The sequence below is a fragment of the Camelus ferus genome, chromosome 6 (genome assembly GCF_009834535.1).
Source record: "Camelus ferus isolate YT-003-E chromosome 6, BCGSAC_Cfer_1.0, whole genome shotgun sequence".
In the NCBI taxonomy this organism is placed as follows: domain Eukaryota; kingdom Metazoa; phylum Chordata; class Mammalia; order Artiodactyla; family Camelidae; genus Camelus; species Camelus ferus.
This window is the reverse complement of record NC_045701.1, coordinates 9,168,938-9,185,807: the sequence shown is the minus strand read 5'-3', so window position 1 is coordinate 9,185,807 and position 16,870 is coordinate 9,168,938. Positions and strand designations below refer to the sequence as shown.

The following is a 16,870-nucleotide window of genomic DNA, read 5'->3' as shown; positions in this document are numbered from 1 at the left end:
TCCACTAATATAGTATATCTCTCCATAATAAAAACAATTGTAACATTTCTTACATAGTTCTATAATTTTCCTTTTAAGTCCTATAATTCTTTGCTCATTTATTCTTCAATACATGATATTCTTGATACTATTATTAATGATAGCCTCCTTTACATTTTATTTCTGGTGTTCTACTGTTGATATAAAAAAACGCAACCTACTTTTGTGTATTAACGTTATATCTAGCCACTGTAAACTCTATTATATCTAGCGATCTGTAGTTGCATCTTCTATATCCACATTGCTCCCTTATATGAGCCATTATCACTTCTCAACTGAATAACTGCAACAACTTCTAATTAGTCTCCCAGTCTCTAGCCTTGCACTCCACCCTGGAGCTAAGAATTCTTTACTGGTCTTGCTATCTTTCTGACCTCTGTATATACTGCTCCTCCTATCTTTCTACCTCTTCATAGTCAACTTAACTTCTGCTTATTCTTTTAGTTTTTGATTATTGTCCTCAAATATTTCCAAGGCTAGGTTAACTAGTCTTCTTCTGTGTAGAATACTACTCTTTGCTTAATTCTTTCTATTTCTTACTACCTTTAATTTTTCTGTGTCTCCAATTAAATTATAAATGTTTTGAGGGCAGCCTTCATCTTAATTTCCACATATTCCCAGAACCTATCAAGATCTTCTAACATATCAATAGAAAATTGTTCAACAAATGCAGGAATAAAATCTCACTTATATTTGAAAGATCCTTTTGAAATTTATGTCATTTTGCAGATCAAGAAACAGACAAATCACATTTGTGACTCAAGAAACTACTTTTAGAAAGGATGTCCAAAATACATGGTAAATGTTTTATTATAAAAAAAATAATTTTTTCATTTTAAATTTGTGTTTTTAGTAATTATAAACCTACCAACTATGACGAAAATAAAAGAGGTCAAAAAAAAGAATTAAAGATCAATAGTCAATGGCAGAAAAACTTACAATTAAAATACCAGAAGTACTGTCATTTTTTAGGGGAACCATCTTGGTTTGCTCAGAGACACACAAATCAATGCTAAAGTGGAGAAGTCCCTGGCAAACCAGAGGAAGTAGGTCACTTTAATTTTCATATGAATACAAACACATTTATACAAAATACATGTTCAGGCTGGATTTTTTTTAACTTTATTATAAAACATGTAGGAGTATATTTTGGACATGTAATTTGTTTTTGAGTCATGCAGATCTGTACTGAAATCTCAGTATCAAGTTTTTAATATAAAGTTACCTGGCGTCTCTGAGCATTAAAATATATAAATGTTTCCCCCACAGCAGTGTAAGTCTTTTATATATCCTAGACCATACATTTTTAATGTAGGAACATATGCCCAAGCTCATTTTTATCTCTTAAACAAAAGCTGGTATTAAAATCCTTACCTGTGTTACTTCTGCACCAGTCATCTGGTACTTCTTCATCCTTTCAAATACTGAATGATCTGCACAGCCCCCCTGGGGACCATATTTATGGGGATAGCCTAAAACACAAAGAAGAAATGTCATTACTGTCACATGTTTAGATATTACCAATTATCTTATAAATGAAAATTTAACTGTCATAATTAATGAAAGCCACAAAAGCTATTGAGAACCACTGGGAAAGGTATTGTGCTAGTCATTCTCATTTTAAAAGCTGGCAGGTTCTAAAGTTCTCCTTCAATAAAACATCATTGGCCTCTAGATTTTTGTCATACAAATGATTTGTGATTCTAAAAGAGAACAATAACCACTCTTTATTCTAGGTTTAACTTTCCCAACCTTACTCACTCTCGATATTTAGAGCATCTTAATACTGCAAGTTACTTCATTTTTTAAAAAATTTTTATTGATTTATAATCATTTTACAATGTTGTGTCAAACTCCAGTGTAGAACACAATTTTTCAGTCATATATGAACATATTTATATTCATTGTCACATCTTTTTCTATGTGAGCTACCATAATACTTCATTATTTTTTAACCTTCCCTCCAAACACATTAAATTTCTTATTCTGCAAATGTACAAAGTCATCTTAATCTGAACTACCGTTAGGGCTGATATAATATTATATTTGGCTTGAATTCCTTCAATGAATACCAACTGGCCTTAAGGAAAAGTAAACTAGAAACATGCTCCATTGCACAGTAAAAGCAGACATGAGTTTAGATTTCTTCAATGTATAATTCAAGTGAATGCTTTACAAAGCAATAACTATTTTATTATCATTTGTTTTCCTTTTATAATTAAACAGTGATTACTTTAGTCTTAACTGAATTGGTTCTATTTTCAAAGAGCTGTCCAATTTAGTGTAGTTATTTAAAAGTCTATTCCACTCTCCCAAAGTTCACATACTTCCCCCTTATTAAGGTTCTCCTTAGTTTATGAATAAATTTTATAATTCAATCTAGTAATCATAATTAAGAGAACTGTCAAAATAAAATACCAAGACTTAGGTGAGAGGGGAAGCACTGAAACATCCTTAAGTAGCATACAGATATAATACACAGAATTACAGTTAGAAACACTGTTTAAGTAAATCTAGAATCTAAAGCGGACACTAGTGACCTATTTTTCACTGAAATACTAGTTAAATACTACAATACAAATCTAAACTGGCAGGTAGAGGGTAGGAATTATGGACAACCGACACATATACATATAACATACATACAACAGCTACATATAACGGCTCCGATTTAAACTTTAAATTCATTTTTATCAGAGGTCAAGACCTTAACAGCTATAAAATCTCAATTAGTAAGTGTGAAAGAAACGACAGACTTAAAAATTTACCATTTTACCACCCTACACGTAAAAACTGATTTAGGAAAGGATCATCAATGGTTGCCACACCTGTTGGGGGAAAGACGTCTGATATGTAGGATATTTAAAGTCTTTGAAGGTATCACCCTACAGATCAGTTATTAATTATAAGGGGAAAGGCACCTTCACATCAAAGAGAAACAGGAATTATTATTCATTTACCCAGTGATAAAACTAAGCATTACCAGAATAGAACAATGTTATGTGCCTCTTGTGATGCAGTAAGAAATGCAGCTTCACCTACGCAGTATTGTTGGCAAAATATGGCAACTGAATCTAATCATGAATAAACAACGAGACACACTGAGAATGTAGGACATTCTATTAGTCACTGACCTAGACACGTGAAAAAAAATGACAATTTTCTGTTATTAAAAAACAGAAAAGTTAAGAACTGGGGAGGGGGATGTGTAAAGGGGCTCAGTAATTAAGACACTAAAAGCGACATAATAAACAAAGGCAAAAAAAAGTATTTTAAGATAACTGGAGAAATTTTATCATACACTGTATAGTAAATAATATTACTGAATTAATGCTAAGGTTTAGGGGTGAAACACAATTTTAGCTATTTAGGAAACGTACATATTCTCAGGAGACTGAGTGCTGAAGTACTTAGCAGTGAAGTTTCTCGATGTCTGCAATCTGCTTTCAAATGATTTCCCAAAAAAAAGTGTATGGCAATGCGGGGTGGTAGGTAGTGGGGCGTGCAGTGCAAAATGTTTTTTTTTTTAAATGGCAAACCTGGGAGAAGGATATATGTGTTCATTGCATAATTCTTTTAACTTTTTTTAAGTTTGAAATGTTCTAAATAAAACTAGGACTAAACAGTTGCAGTATTGGTGGAACAAGTTCAAATGATTTCAAAGTGGAAAACTAACACAACTGAAGTGTTGAATGAGAAAAAAATCTAATATTTATTATTTGAATGTTTCAAAGGTTGGTTTTGGGAAAGTGAAAATACAATCCCATCCAACATATATCTAATAAGAATCTACCGCAAAGGCTGGAAAGTTTTCCAGTGTAATATGCCAAGATATTCAATCTCACCTTTTAGTAGATTTGCAGTATTATCACAATGCATTCCTCTGCTACTATAATTTTAACATGGAAATGTCCCAGTGACCCTTGTCCAGATTCTTAATGGAATCTAGCTTGTCTGAACCACCAGCTGAAGAAGTTTCTCCATGCCAAGAAAACTCATTTCAATAAGCAAAGAAAAAAAGGACAGACACATTTATAGACAAGTGTACACACACACTTAAGTTCCTTATTCAGTTAATAGACTTTAGATCCCTTGGAATTTTGCTACTTGCTTTAATTGTTATATGAAGCCAAGTCCATAGTTTGACATTATTTATACATCCACCATTTGGTGTTATTTTACCCCAATACTGGGATAGTCCAGTCTCCAACAAGTAAAAATGTGGCCTGATTCATTCACTAACTTTCCTTTAAAAAAAAAATTTTAATGGGGGGGAAGGGTAATTTTAGGTTTATTTGTTTTGTTTTGTTTTTTGAACAGAGGTACTGGGAATTGAACCCAGGACTTTGTGCATGCTAGGCATGCACTCTACCACCGAGCTATACCTTCCCCGCTAACTTTCTTTTAAATCACGGACTTATCTATTTCTTACAAGATAACAATGTGAACCAGGAGCAATGGGTCTGCTGACCCAGGAGCAAATAAGTTAAAAAATGCTTATAGAGTACTGATACACAAAATATTTTACCACAGAAAAATGAAAGAGACTACTGTATACATTTTCAAAAGCTTATTTCAATTTCTGTTCCAAAGTGATAAGCAACTAACTTATGATTCAATTAGTACGTTCTGTTCTTATTCTTCCTTTATGGGTCAATTTGTGGTGCCTTGATTTAGATTTGTTTATTAAGTCAATGCTTAAGTTAATCAGAATCTACTTTGCCATTTACCTTAGGTTATTTTAAATTCAATGAAATAAACATATCTGCAATATTTTATGAAATTTTATAAAGAGCTGAATTAGATATCTCACAACACACACACACACACACACACACACACACACACGAGCTTTTTAAAAACTATAGCTCAAAATTATCATGAAGTTTCTTAAAACCATCATAATAACTTCATTACTCAAACTGCTCTCTCTGGCACAGATATGAACACAGACACTGGTGCGTGTACATCGATGACCCCACTCCCAAATAAAAATCTATTTAACTGATACTTTCGAAAGAAGCAGCCATTGATTAAATCATTACATCCTGGTTTTCAGGTGAACTCTCCCTGAACATCTACCATAGCTAGTCTCTCCATCCCTCACATTTCACCATCACCAAATTTTTAAAGAATCTGTTTTGGTTTGGTTTGGTTTGTATCTAGGGAAGGTATTTAGGTTTATCTATTTGTTTATTACTTTTGGTGGAGGTACCAGGGATTGAATCTCGTGCATGCTAGACTCGCAGTCTACCACTGAGCTACACCCTCCCCCACACACACCCCCAATTTTTTTTTTAAGTGTATGGGGCAGGAGGGATTAGGGAATAATGTGTTTAGCAAAATACCCAACCTTCTGAAAACCCTTTATATCACCTATCAATCACTGAACCAATAAAAAGTTTTTAAATGTTCAAATATTTTATTTGAAAAAACCATTTTACTCTTGGCACAGTTTGGCAGTCATTGACCAAACTGTGGTTCCTCATCATGTACATTATGTACAAAGCGAGACTAAATTTCTCAGCCTCCCTTCCAAGCTAGGTGTGACAAATAACCGAGTTCTAGCTGAAGGAATGGGAGCAGTAGTTAAGTGTACTAGCCAGGATCCTCTCATGTTCTTTCCCCCTTCTGAATGGCTAGTAGGAGGCAAGTTGGGAATGGCAGAGTAATATGGGCACAAAGTAAAGCAGCCGAGATTCCTGACTCATTTCATAAAGAAAAGCTGCCTGATTAGGATACTCACATTAAACCCTGACATACTGAGAAATGAGCTTTCAGTGCCTTTTGTCACTTCTTTTGGGGGCTTTTAGTACTATAGATAGCACTACCTTTAAGACATGGCAAAAACTTTTTTTGTTAAGTAGAATAGAACTCATTATATATCTGATCTCCACTGGCATTTGGCAAGTTTTTCCTGTCCTAGACAGGCCAAAATAATTCTGGCCCAGCATTTCAGAAACTGTTTAACAGTGTTAGTTTTCATTGTTGTTTTCTAAACACTTTCCTTTTTAACTAGTTTTCACTCATTCCAAGACACAACTTTTGCCAAAAAAAATCAGTCATATAGTTAAGTTGAAGACTGATATTCACACAATAGTAGTAATTCCATCTTTTAACTAAAGATAGAAGCCGGGAGGCTCTGCAACACCCAGATTAAATATTTTGCATGCTTAGAGAAATAAGTGCTATTATCATTTTTCAAACAGCTTTTCAAGAGAATTTACTGAATGCAAGATTTTCAGTTTTAGAGCAAAAAGCTGTGAGGTCCATTAACAATCTAGCTTGTCAGTCCACCATATGTCAAAACAACATTTTTGTTTTCATATATAATTCAGTTCAATTAATATACTTCAAGATATGGTGAAGTCAGTTGATATGCCTGAATTTATTCAAATGTGAGATATACCAATTATCATAATATAATCATTATAGAAACTAGGTTTACCCTTCATTCAAGGCATATGATAAAATACATTTTGAATCTGCTCCTACACAGGCACAAAAGAGCTGCTACAAAGTATTTCTGGAAGAGACAATTTTATAGCTTCCAAACACTGAACAACTACATGTACAGAGCATTTAACTAAACATCTTACAAAATTTAGGAACAGAAAATAATCACTATCTTAACTGTAGCATCATTTTCTTTAACATAATGGTAAGGGAAACCAATGAAGAATATACATATCTGATTTATAGATAATCAGCATTCCCTATTATATAGTATTCCAATAAAATATACTTTCCAGATATTAATAATACTAAGCACATTGGCACTCTCTGTCATTGATACATTGGCACCGATGCTGGGCATTTGAACATTAAGATTAAGGTAATCAAACAACTACTATCTAATGGGTACCTCATCTATTTGATAAAATATGTAAAGTTGATTTATATACATAAACATACACGTATATACATACATATATGTATTTGTGACACTGTAGAGATAGCTGATATTCGAGTGAATTTCTTTCCTACCACTCCTCCACACAGTCAGAAGCCCAGCAAGTACCAACGTAATACCATACTGCCATTTGGCTAATATCAGCAGTAGCTGAAAGGAAGCCAGCAGATAATAATGAAAAGAACAACCATCTAGCAGGCTATCACTCCCCAGGGTAAAAAGGTGGCCTGGATTCGATAGTAAGATTGCCCTGCCACTATCCCACCCACAATGGGCAGCATTTGGTTGGAATCAACAGAGTACTTACGTTTCACAAAATCACCTCTTCTGGTCCATCATCTGGCAGGGGTCAAGAGAATCATTCATTCTGCAGCATTTCTCGCCTCCATCAGGAGGACACCAGCAGGAATCAAGGGCCCAGAGTTCTCCCTGTTCTTGGGAAGACATTCCCCTGCCCCTCACTTCACTAAACACTCACAGCTGTTTACCATGTTTTGCCTGGGGACCATCAGGACTATTCTCATTAGGGCCCGGCTTTCACAGCCAGGAGACTATACCCTCAACTACTCCAACCTACTATAGGTATTTGCTACCTCCAAGTCACTACTTCCCTCTATTACCTTATGTTTTGCTCCTAACTCCCTGTCATGCTCTCTGACACCACCCCATCGTAATTCTTAGTTACTCTGACACTAGCGTTGATGATCCTTCCAATACAGTCATACTACCTTTTCTCCACTGGTCTTCTCCTACCCTCAACAGTCTCACTCACATGCTCACACTCTTGAACCTGTCATTACTGATAAATCTCAACTTCCACATCTTACTCTCTTTCCACCACTCATCTTTTCAGAGCACTCTCTTTAGACTCCAACAAAACATCACAAAACCCCTTCAATCCACCAATGCTACCATCCAGTTCACTACTGGACATTCTCTTTCTCCTTATTCAGCTTAAACCCCGTAGTTAATTTTTATTATAATTACTCCACTGCATTTGCCTTAAAGTCCCTTGCCATCCCCACCCAACTCTAACCAAAACCTGTTTAAGTTCAACCCTCTACCTGTACCCCTCCAGCTGAATGCAGCTGGAGGAGAAACTGGTGACTATATTCTCACTCAAAAATCATAATCTGTAACCTCAAGCAGTTCCTTTATGCCATCTGGCAATGATACTGCATTTCCGGAGTCCCTTCTCAGTCCTATTTCACTATTTAACTACAGGCAGTCCTTGCATTGCCACATTAGTACAAGCACTAAAACTGACCATGCAAGCTCAAACTATGCCAAGTGACCTGAATAATCAAGGGGGAAAATTACAACTATTCCATGACCTTCACAACTTTTTGTCAAAATACTAAAACTCTCTTATTGTTTACAAATGTATAGGGGAATGAAAAGTAATAAAACTATTACTTATTTAGCACAGTATAATTTAAACATTAGAAACATCAAGAACTAGAATAAAGGAGCTAGAGCGTTTAGTTTATTTGTAGTTTATTTTATATATCATAAATTTATGTATCATACATTCTTTTTGAAAGATTGATATTTAGGGTTAAGAAAAAAATATTTCCAAAACAACAAACAGTATTTATTTATGCTTCAAATCTGTCAGCACAAATCTCTCCCAAAAGAAAAAAAGGAATCAAGTATAAAATGTTTCCCACATACTTTCAAAACTTCAAAAAGAGCCTGTTTTTCCCAGTCATCACATTAACTATGAAAATGGACAATGACATTTTCCCTCTAAAATTACTGACAATATAATCCCCATTTCTAGAAAAAGCTTTTGTTCAACTAATGAATAAGCCCTCATTGAGATGCTAAATCATAGGATGCACTGTAGTTCCCCTGAAAAGGCCAAACAGCATATTCTTTCACAAAGAATGAGTCATTGGTGTAGAATATTCAGCCTATTTAAAACAAAGATCAGCTTTAAATCTATGGCCTTTCTTCCAGCTCCTCTGCATGCCAACCTCTTGCTTCTGTTTTGTTGTATGAGGCACAAATATAAATAATACATATATTGTGATACTACCCCAAACAGGAAATAGCTCTAGTTAACTCTAAATCAGCCACTCCAGGAAGGGGGAATATTTACAGACCTTTGCGCAGACCTTTGTGCAACAGAGCCATGCATAAAACACCCACTTCTCACTACTCACTAACTAGAGTAGACTTTGCCATCTCACTACTCCCAGCAAGGCACCCTCCCTCCACATGACCGCCGGGTTAGGAATTTGACTGCAGAGACCAAAGCCTTTGCTATAGATGACTCTCTAAACACCAAAACTTGATACAATCCCTCCAATGACATGCTATGAATCACTAAATTTGAATCAAATAACCCAACTTTTAATTACATTAATTGAATTTTGAAAAGAGTGACTCCCTCAAAAGGTAATGTACAAAATGTTGCTTTGTTAATATCTGGAGAGTAGATGGTGGGGTCCTTGCCCATGAAAATGCAATTTATTCCCAAAGTTGCCAAAAATCAACAAGGATTCACTGAGACATAGCAAAAAGAAGAGTAGGCTTTTGTGGGGAGGAGGGGATGAGTTTGGAGGAATGGAAGAATGGGTCTGGGAGCCTCCAAATGTCCTTCCTCCTCCTAATTCCAGTGGACAGAGGTCCCTTTCTCCCTAGTACCCCATTCCCCATCCCCCACGTTCAGTCTCTGAGGAGGCTGAGAAGAGCAGAAGAAGGGGAAGGTCCCTGGGGAGGAAAAGCTAAAGATGGTCCCCTTTCCCACACACACTCACAACAAAAATCTCCCAGGAGGCAGAAATACGGAGCTAGTGAGGCATCTTCCTCCCCATCCATGGATTTTTAAGAAGGGTTAGTGTTGGAGGCCAAAGGGATCACATGAGCGTCAGGTCAATAGCAGAGATGTTGCTCTATTATTCTGATCAATTATAAATAACATCACTGGACTCTAAAGTGCATTAGGACAGAACCTTTGCCCTGTTCATCACTGTATCCAATGTATCTGAAAGTGTCTTGCACAGATTAGGCATTCAAATAATATTAACTAATTTATCATTAAATCTGTAAAATTTAAAACTGAAACTTGTCATGAAAACTTGTATCACATTGATTTAAAGTGACTGTTATTTCCCTTTATCCAATTTGGGACTGTACACCTATACACAGAAAACAGGTGATGCCAGGCCAAAGAAGATGCCAGTATCTTTTCTTTCCTGAAGTTCCTGAGCTGTGACAGATAAAAAGAAATATCGTTGCAGACAGAGTAATAGTTACCTTTCCCAGTCATCACAGATTCTTATCTGTAGCAGTCAAAAATCTATCCCTATCTTCAAGGTTCAAATCAAATGCCACCTCTCCTGGGACGTCTTCCTACATACCTCAATGGCTCCCCCAGCAGTGTGTGCCATTGCTTTGATGACATTTCACATTTATAACACTTTGATTCTCAATTATTGACTGAGAATTCCCCTGAAGGTTTAAAAATCCTCCCTGTACAAATCCTTCACCCACAAATCAATAAACACTTGTTAAATTTAATTTTTCAGTCAGCAGCTGATTTCCACACCTCTTTTCAAAGGTCATCCATTAACCAAAGACCATTAACCAAATTGTTGACTCCAGTAACCTTTTAACATTCTGCCTGCAGTTAACTAGGCACTGTCTACCATTTAAAACTGTTCCTACAGGAAAAGTGTGTTCTAAGACCCTAACTACTTTACAGATTGACTATAAAATAGAACACATTCAAAATTAGGGCCTGTATACACATAAATTTCCTATTACTCTTAATTGTATTAATATATTCATAAAACTAGTAATGGGAGGGGAAAACTATTATTTCCCAAACACAAGCGATGCAGCTATAAATGACACAAGAATATACACCATCAAAGAGCTTACAGTCTAGCTGGAGTGTCAGACATGTAAACAAATATTCCATTTAAGTATTTATTTGCCAAGATTTACGTCTCCCTGCAGTCATCCACAGTTTATTAAATACTGGTTGAATTTAATTTACTCATTCAGCCAACAGCTATTTTCCTTCCATGCCTCTTCTTAAAGGTCATCAAATGACCAAGAACGTGGAAACACTGGGTTCAAAACATAAGGAGGACTCGCTAACACATAATCAGCAGTAGAGGATATTCAGAACTAAGGTGACAGAAAAGGCTTCTAGGAGATTATATCTGAATTGTATCTTGGAGGATAAGTGTGGTTTGGGGGAGAGAGAATCTATGTATAACTGGAGCATTTCTTCCACTCTCTTGTTTCTACAGGCTTGTCTCAAATTTCCAAAATACTCCATCTCTAGAGCTAAGTTTAAAAAGCCAGTTTTAATATGTATATTTAATATATATAATTGCACTTACATAAAACTCTAGAAAATGCAAACTAACCTGCAGATTAGGTAGTGCTTGGGAAAAGAAGGGCTGGGGAGAAAATAAGGATTACACTGAGTAGGAAAACTTCTGGACGTCAACAACACATACACTATCTTAACTACAGTGACGGTTTCACAGATGTAGACATCTGTTAAAAATTACCAAACTATATACTTAACGTACGACAATGTCAACTGTATGTCAATTCTTCCTCAATAAAGCTATTTTAAAAAGTAATACCAACTAGAGAGATGTGTCAACAAAATATAATGTGTAAACCTTGACTGAATCCTGTACTTTTTTTTACGACTTCATTTTAGGGGAGTAATTAGAGAAATATGCCTACAGACTATGTATTAACCCATTATTTAATAAATGTTAAATTTCTAGATAGAAGAGTATAGATTCATATAACCTTCAGAGTCATCTGGAAATATGTATCAAAAGTTAAATACCTGACAATACTACTTCCAGGAATTAATCTAAGCAAATAATCATACAAATGTTAGGGGGGTAATGTACACTACTTTTTTTTTTAACAATACAAAAGGGCAAACAATCTAAATGCCCATGTTCATGAGCACATAAATAATACATTCATCAATGAAACATTGAAATATTATACATCTATTAAAAAGAAAAAGGCAGGGCTGTCTGTATTGGCATAGAAACAAATTTAAGATACACTGCAAATGAGATTTAAAATGGTTAAGTAAGTAAGCTCTAAAAGGCTATTCACCAAAATTCTAATGGTGGTAGACACACTTCGCCTTCTACTTAACATGCAAAAATGTATACTTTAAAGAGTCATTTGATAATCAACAAAACCAAAAATACTTCCAGCTTTAGAGGAAAAGTAGTTTGGAAACATCAAATTTTAGAAGAAATAAGGACTATTAATGATCTAATTAATGCCTTATTTTATAACATGAAGAAAATGAGACCCAGAAAGAGTAAGTTACTTGCATAAGGTCACAAAGCTATTCTAATACATCATTCTGACTTCCCTGAGAAATACTTTCTCATACACATGCCATGCCTCAGTTCTGACACATTACCTCTTGTACTTTCTCCCCACCATGTCTGCCACTAACTTGAGTGAATGAATTAAACTCTGAAACAGTTTTAAGCAGTTTATCTACAAGGTACCTAAAGGTGACCTATGATTCTGTAGGCAAGCAAAATCTGCCACCTGAAAATTTGTCTCTTTGGCATGAAGATTACTTTAGGCTGATTATTTTTAAGAAACAGAAGCCTCAGGTTATCTTTCTTTTTACCTCTCCTTTAACTGCCTAGAAGAATTTAAATAAAGGGCCTGGTCTACGAGGAGCACTATCACTAGGGATACCTACAAAGAATACAGGCTAGGTGTGGTAGGAGGAACTAGGCAGCGACTAGAGACCAAAATCCTCTCTGGGTCCCACTGTGTCTGCATGGCATAGCAAACATTTGTTTATCGAAAATTTTCTTTTCCATTTTCCCATACATTTTTTCCTCCCCTTTGAAATACCAAACCCCAGCCCCGTCTCTTCTCAAATGCCATATAAACCTCAATTGCCTAACTTGTTCTGAGGTCTTATTCTTCTGATGAAGACCCCACACATACATAGTTAAATCTGATTTGCTCCATCTATCTCATGTCAATTTAACTCTTAGACTAGCTAGAAGAACCAAAAAAGGACAGAGGGAAATTTTTTCCTTCCTATAGTTGCTGAAACCAATAAAATCCACATCAATGACTTCCTAGTCTAATGTTTGAATATAAATATAACAAGGTTGCTTATAGAGATTATTTAATCTCTTAATCTCCAAATTTATAAACCATGAGCAGAATTTAACATTTTTATAATAAATCAGATATCACAATGCTTCTTTAGAAAGAGCTCTTTTGGGGGGTCCAAGTCCCGGACCAGTGTCCTCAGGCACACTCACATGGTCACTGGCATAAACACCATGCACTGAATTGTACTATAAGAGATGTGAAAAACCAGAGTCTTATTAGCTCCATTTATCCCTAGAACATACACATACATATACTCTTAAATGGCATTTCTACTAGTTTTTCTACAACTCATCACTCATAAAAGTTGAACCTAAAATGTAAATTTACTCTATTTTTCAGTAGCAAACACAGCTACACTTCTGCAAATCAATAATGATACCAAAGACAAAGCCTTAGCTTTCTCCTAGTGGGTGTTTTTTGTTTTTTTTTTTAATCCTTACAATAACTGTCTTTACTGTTACTACATCCATTGACTTTAACCACCTTTAAACTAGTCTCTCCTAACTTTCTAACTAATAAAGTACTGGAGTAGAAGCCAGGAGACATGGATCCTTGTCATGACTATATCTGGTCAGCTTAAGTTGTTTAAGACCCTTTAGGCTTCAGTTTCCATCATCTTTTAAACTTAGGATTTTGAAATAACTTTACTGCCTTTTACAAGAGTAGTAAAGTTACAGAATTCTATTAAATTCAATACTCATCAATCTTCTAGTCCACTCCAGACAGCTCTATTTCCCATAACAGTTTGTTGATAAGGCATAATGAAGAAACAATGCCCCCAAAAGGAAAAACCTGTATTTTTAAAATGCACATGATTATGAAGTCTTAATTTAAAACTTTCAAATTAATTCCTTACTACCAAATCAAATGTCTACAAACTTTTTTCCAAATTCTCAAACATTTGACTTGACAGTTTATTGAGAACTATATTCAAAACTGCATCTTTAAATGCAATGTTCAGTTTGTACAATAAGTTGAATTCCTTCAATTCTTTGGAAAAACAAACTTCAAACACTGCAAAACAAAATCATGAGGTGATAATTTTCAGAAAAAAAAATAAAATTTTCAAATATAATTTTATTTCCTAGGATGAGTTTTAAAGCTGTTCTACAATATAAGAGTTTTGTAATTTTCAAATAATCTTATGTTTCTGAAATGATCATTTATGCAGGTAAAATATTTTCTATTTATGTTTTAAAATAAATATATATGCAAATTTATATATATGGTGACAAATCAAAAAGGTCTTGATCTAAATTGTTCTCAAAACTGACACAACACTGTGGACTGTACTTCAATAAAAAATATATACATATACAGAATAAATTAATTAATTAAATGTTCTCAACTCGAGTCTTATTTACGTGAATAAAATAAAATAAATTCTGACAAAGTATGAAAGGGCTGGGCACATTTTCTGCAAATTCTGCAAAACACTTAAACCCCTCACTGTCTCTTTTTACCTGTTTTTTTTTTTAAATGTTTCCAATATTTAACATTTCTAATTAAATATTATTTTTTAAATATCTACCATTTCTCATGGACTTCTCAACTCTTCTTCCTTTGTGCCTGTGAATTGTTTGGAGAAATTAATTTATATTTCCCTAGAGACTGATCAAGGGAGAAAAAGCAAAAACAATTAACAATGCCTCTAAGTTTTCATATTTTTTTCAAATATTGTCACTACATTTAAGAAAATTAAGTATTTAACATCAATACTTAGTAAAGCATGTGAATTAAAATATATAGTAAAGAGATTAACCAATAAACTTGTGGATACTGTGGGAATTCTAAAGTCATGGGCACTTCCAGTCACAGTGTTAAATCAGGTAGATAATCCTGCTATTGAATTATAAATCAGAACACTCCATTCCTCAATCTTTCCAAGTGTCCACCACAGTATATCGCAACTTGATATGCATAAGCATATTTCCAAGCTCCAGACTGTATCTTAAGCATGGCCAGAAACTTTTTGAGACCGTCCTCAGAACTTCCTGTTACTTCTGGAAGAATATTATCAATCGGATTTGAACAATGCTAGTCATTGTTAACACTTTTCAATTCAATTCTTCCTTCCCTCTTTTCCTTCTGTCCTTTGTCCCTCCTTCCCACTAATAGTGACACAAAAAGAGTGAGAAGTCTTAGTGACTGTAACAAAACACATTATGTCCACAACTTCAAAAACACAGTATCAAACTAATTGATTCTTTCAAGGTTTATTAAAAGCAATATCCTGAAGTTTCACAAATGAAGAGGCCTCCACATAAATGAGGGCTTCACCTTGAAATAGTTAAGTAAAGTTTAATAGTCTCAATTTTTACAACAAGAAGTAAGGAGTCTTCCCCCTGAAGCATGAGAAAAAAGTGGTTAAGTATGGTTACAGCTAGCGCACAGGCTGGAGGCAGGAGTGTCCTACTACTGGGAGACACGGGCAAGGTCAAGCTCTTGGGGCCTTCCTACACCACACAAAGGAAAATAAATATGAGGTGAAAAAATAAACCTAAACACTCATACTCTGCAGTTTCATAGATTTACTTAAAATATCTTTTAATTCAGAGATGAAGTATTTCCTTATAAGTACAGCATGGAAAAACTACTTAGAACTGTGCCTCTCAAAGGCAGGACACAAAACGGTACAACAGTACACTATTTACAACTAACAATTCCAAGCAATCATACAGTCATTCCTAAAAGCTGTTCACATTAGTAAGATTAACAGTATAATTTATGGGACAATTTTTTTTTCCCAGTTTCTTTAAAATAAACTGGACTAAGGGGCAGAGGACTAAATAGCATTCTTACCCTGTCATAACTGTTCACACTTCTCTGTCCTAGGAGACGGTGCTTTTTACCACCTAAGTACAGAATTGAACAAGTGTGAATTTTAAGCTAATAACTACATGTAGTTATCACCTTCACATCTAACTGGGTATCAAAGCATATAGTTATTAAATATTTAAAACTGTCTCTGTGTTCTGGTACAGTCTCAGAAGCCACTCCCTAAGGTCCTCCAGAATAGTAGTATCACTTTCCACGGTGGTTTCATATATTCACACCTAGAGCTGCAAAAACGTATTAGTAAGAAGGCAGCCAGATTCTTATCAGAACTGCTAGCCGAGCTGGTGTGCCTCCCCTGTCATTTGCTTCTGCTGAAAATAACACATATACGGACACCAAATTCACTCAAGTATATACACAATTGATATAAACAATCAAGCAGTATTTCAATTGTAAAAATAAATTACTGGCATTTAAGCAAATTATATGAAAATAATAATATATATTAAGGGAACATCCTCTCCTTTTAATTAGTTGTGAAATAAAACATCCATTGATAATATGTTAAGGAAAAATTTGACTCAAAAAGCAATAGATGCAAATGTGTGATTTTAGGTAGGCTTACAAATTCCAGAAAAGAACCAGAAATTCTTGGAATAATGACAGTGAGAATTTACAGCTTTCTTCCAGGTATGAAGCAGAAAAGCACAAGGTTAAGTACATGAGATCCACAATCAAATGATGTTAAGTCTTCTGCTAGTTTCCTCATCTACAAAGTGGGGATGACATTTGCACCTATATACCTCAAAGGGTTACTATGAAGATTAAGCAAAATAATGCAAGCAAAGAACTTTATATAGTGCCAGGTATACATTAAATAGCAATAATTACTTTCACCACCACCACCACCACCACTACTACTACTGCTATTAGAACCTCAAGTATTACATACGGAGAGGTTAAAGGGCCAATTAAAAGTAAATT

General features: G+C 34.8%; 1 protein-coding gene across 1 annotated transcript in view; it reads right to left on the bottom strand.

The window, feature by feature from the left end:
* The window catches only part of ADAM10 (ADAM metallopeptidase domain 10), a 108,114-nt gene that overhangs the window by 42,509 nt on the left and 48,735 nt on the right, over window positions 1-16,870 (bottom strand). Inside the window, exon 5 of the mRNA XM_032481088.1 lies at window positions 1,414-1,511. Coding sequence (XP_032336979.1) covers window positions 1,414-1,511 — 98 coding nt within the window. The remainder of the gene's footprint in view (window positions 1-1,413; window positions 1,512-16,870) is intronic.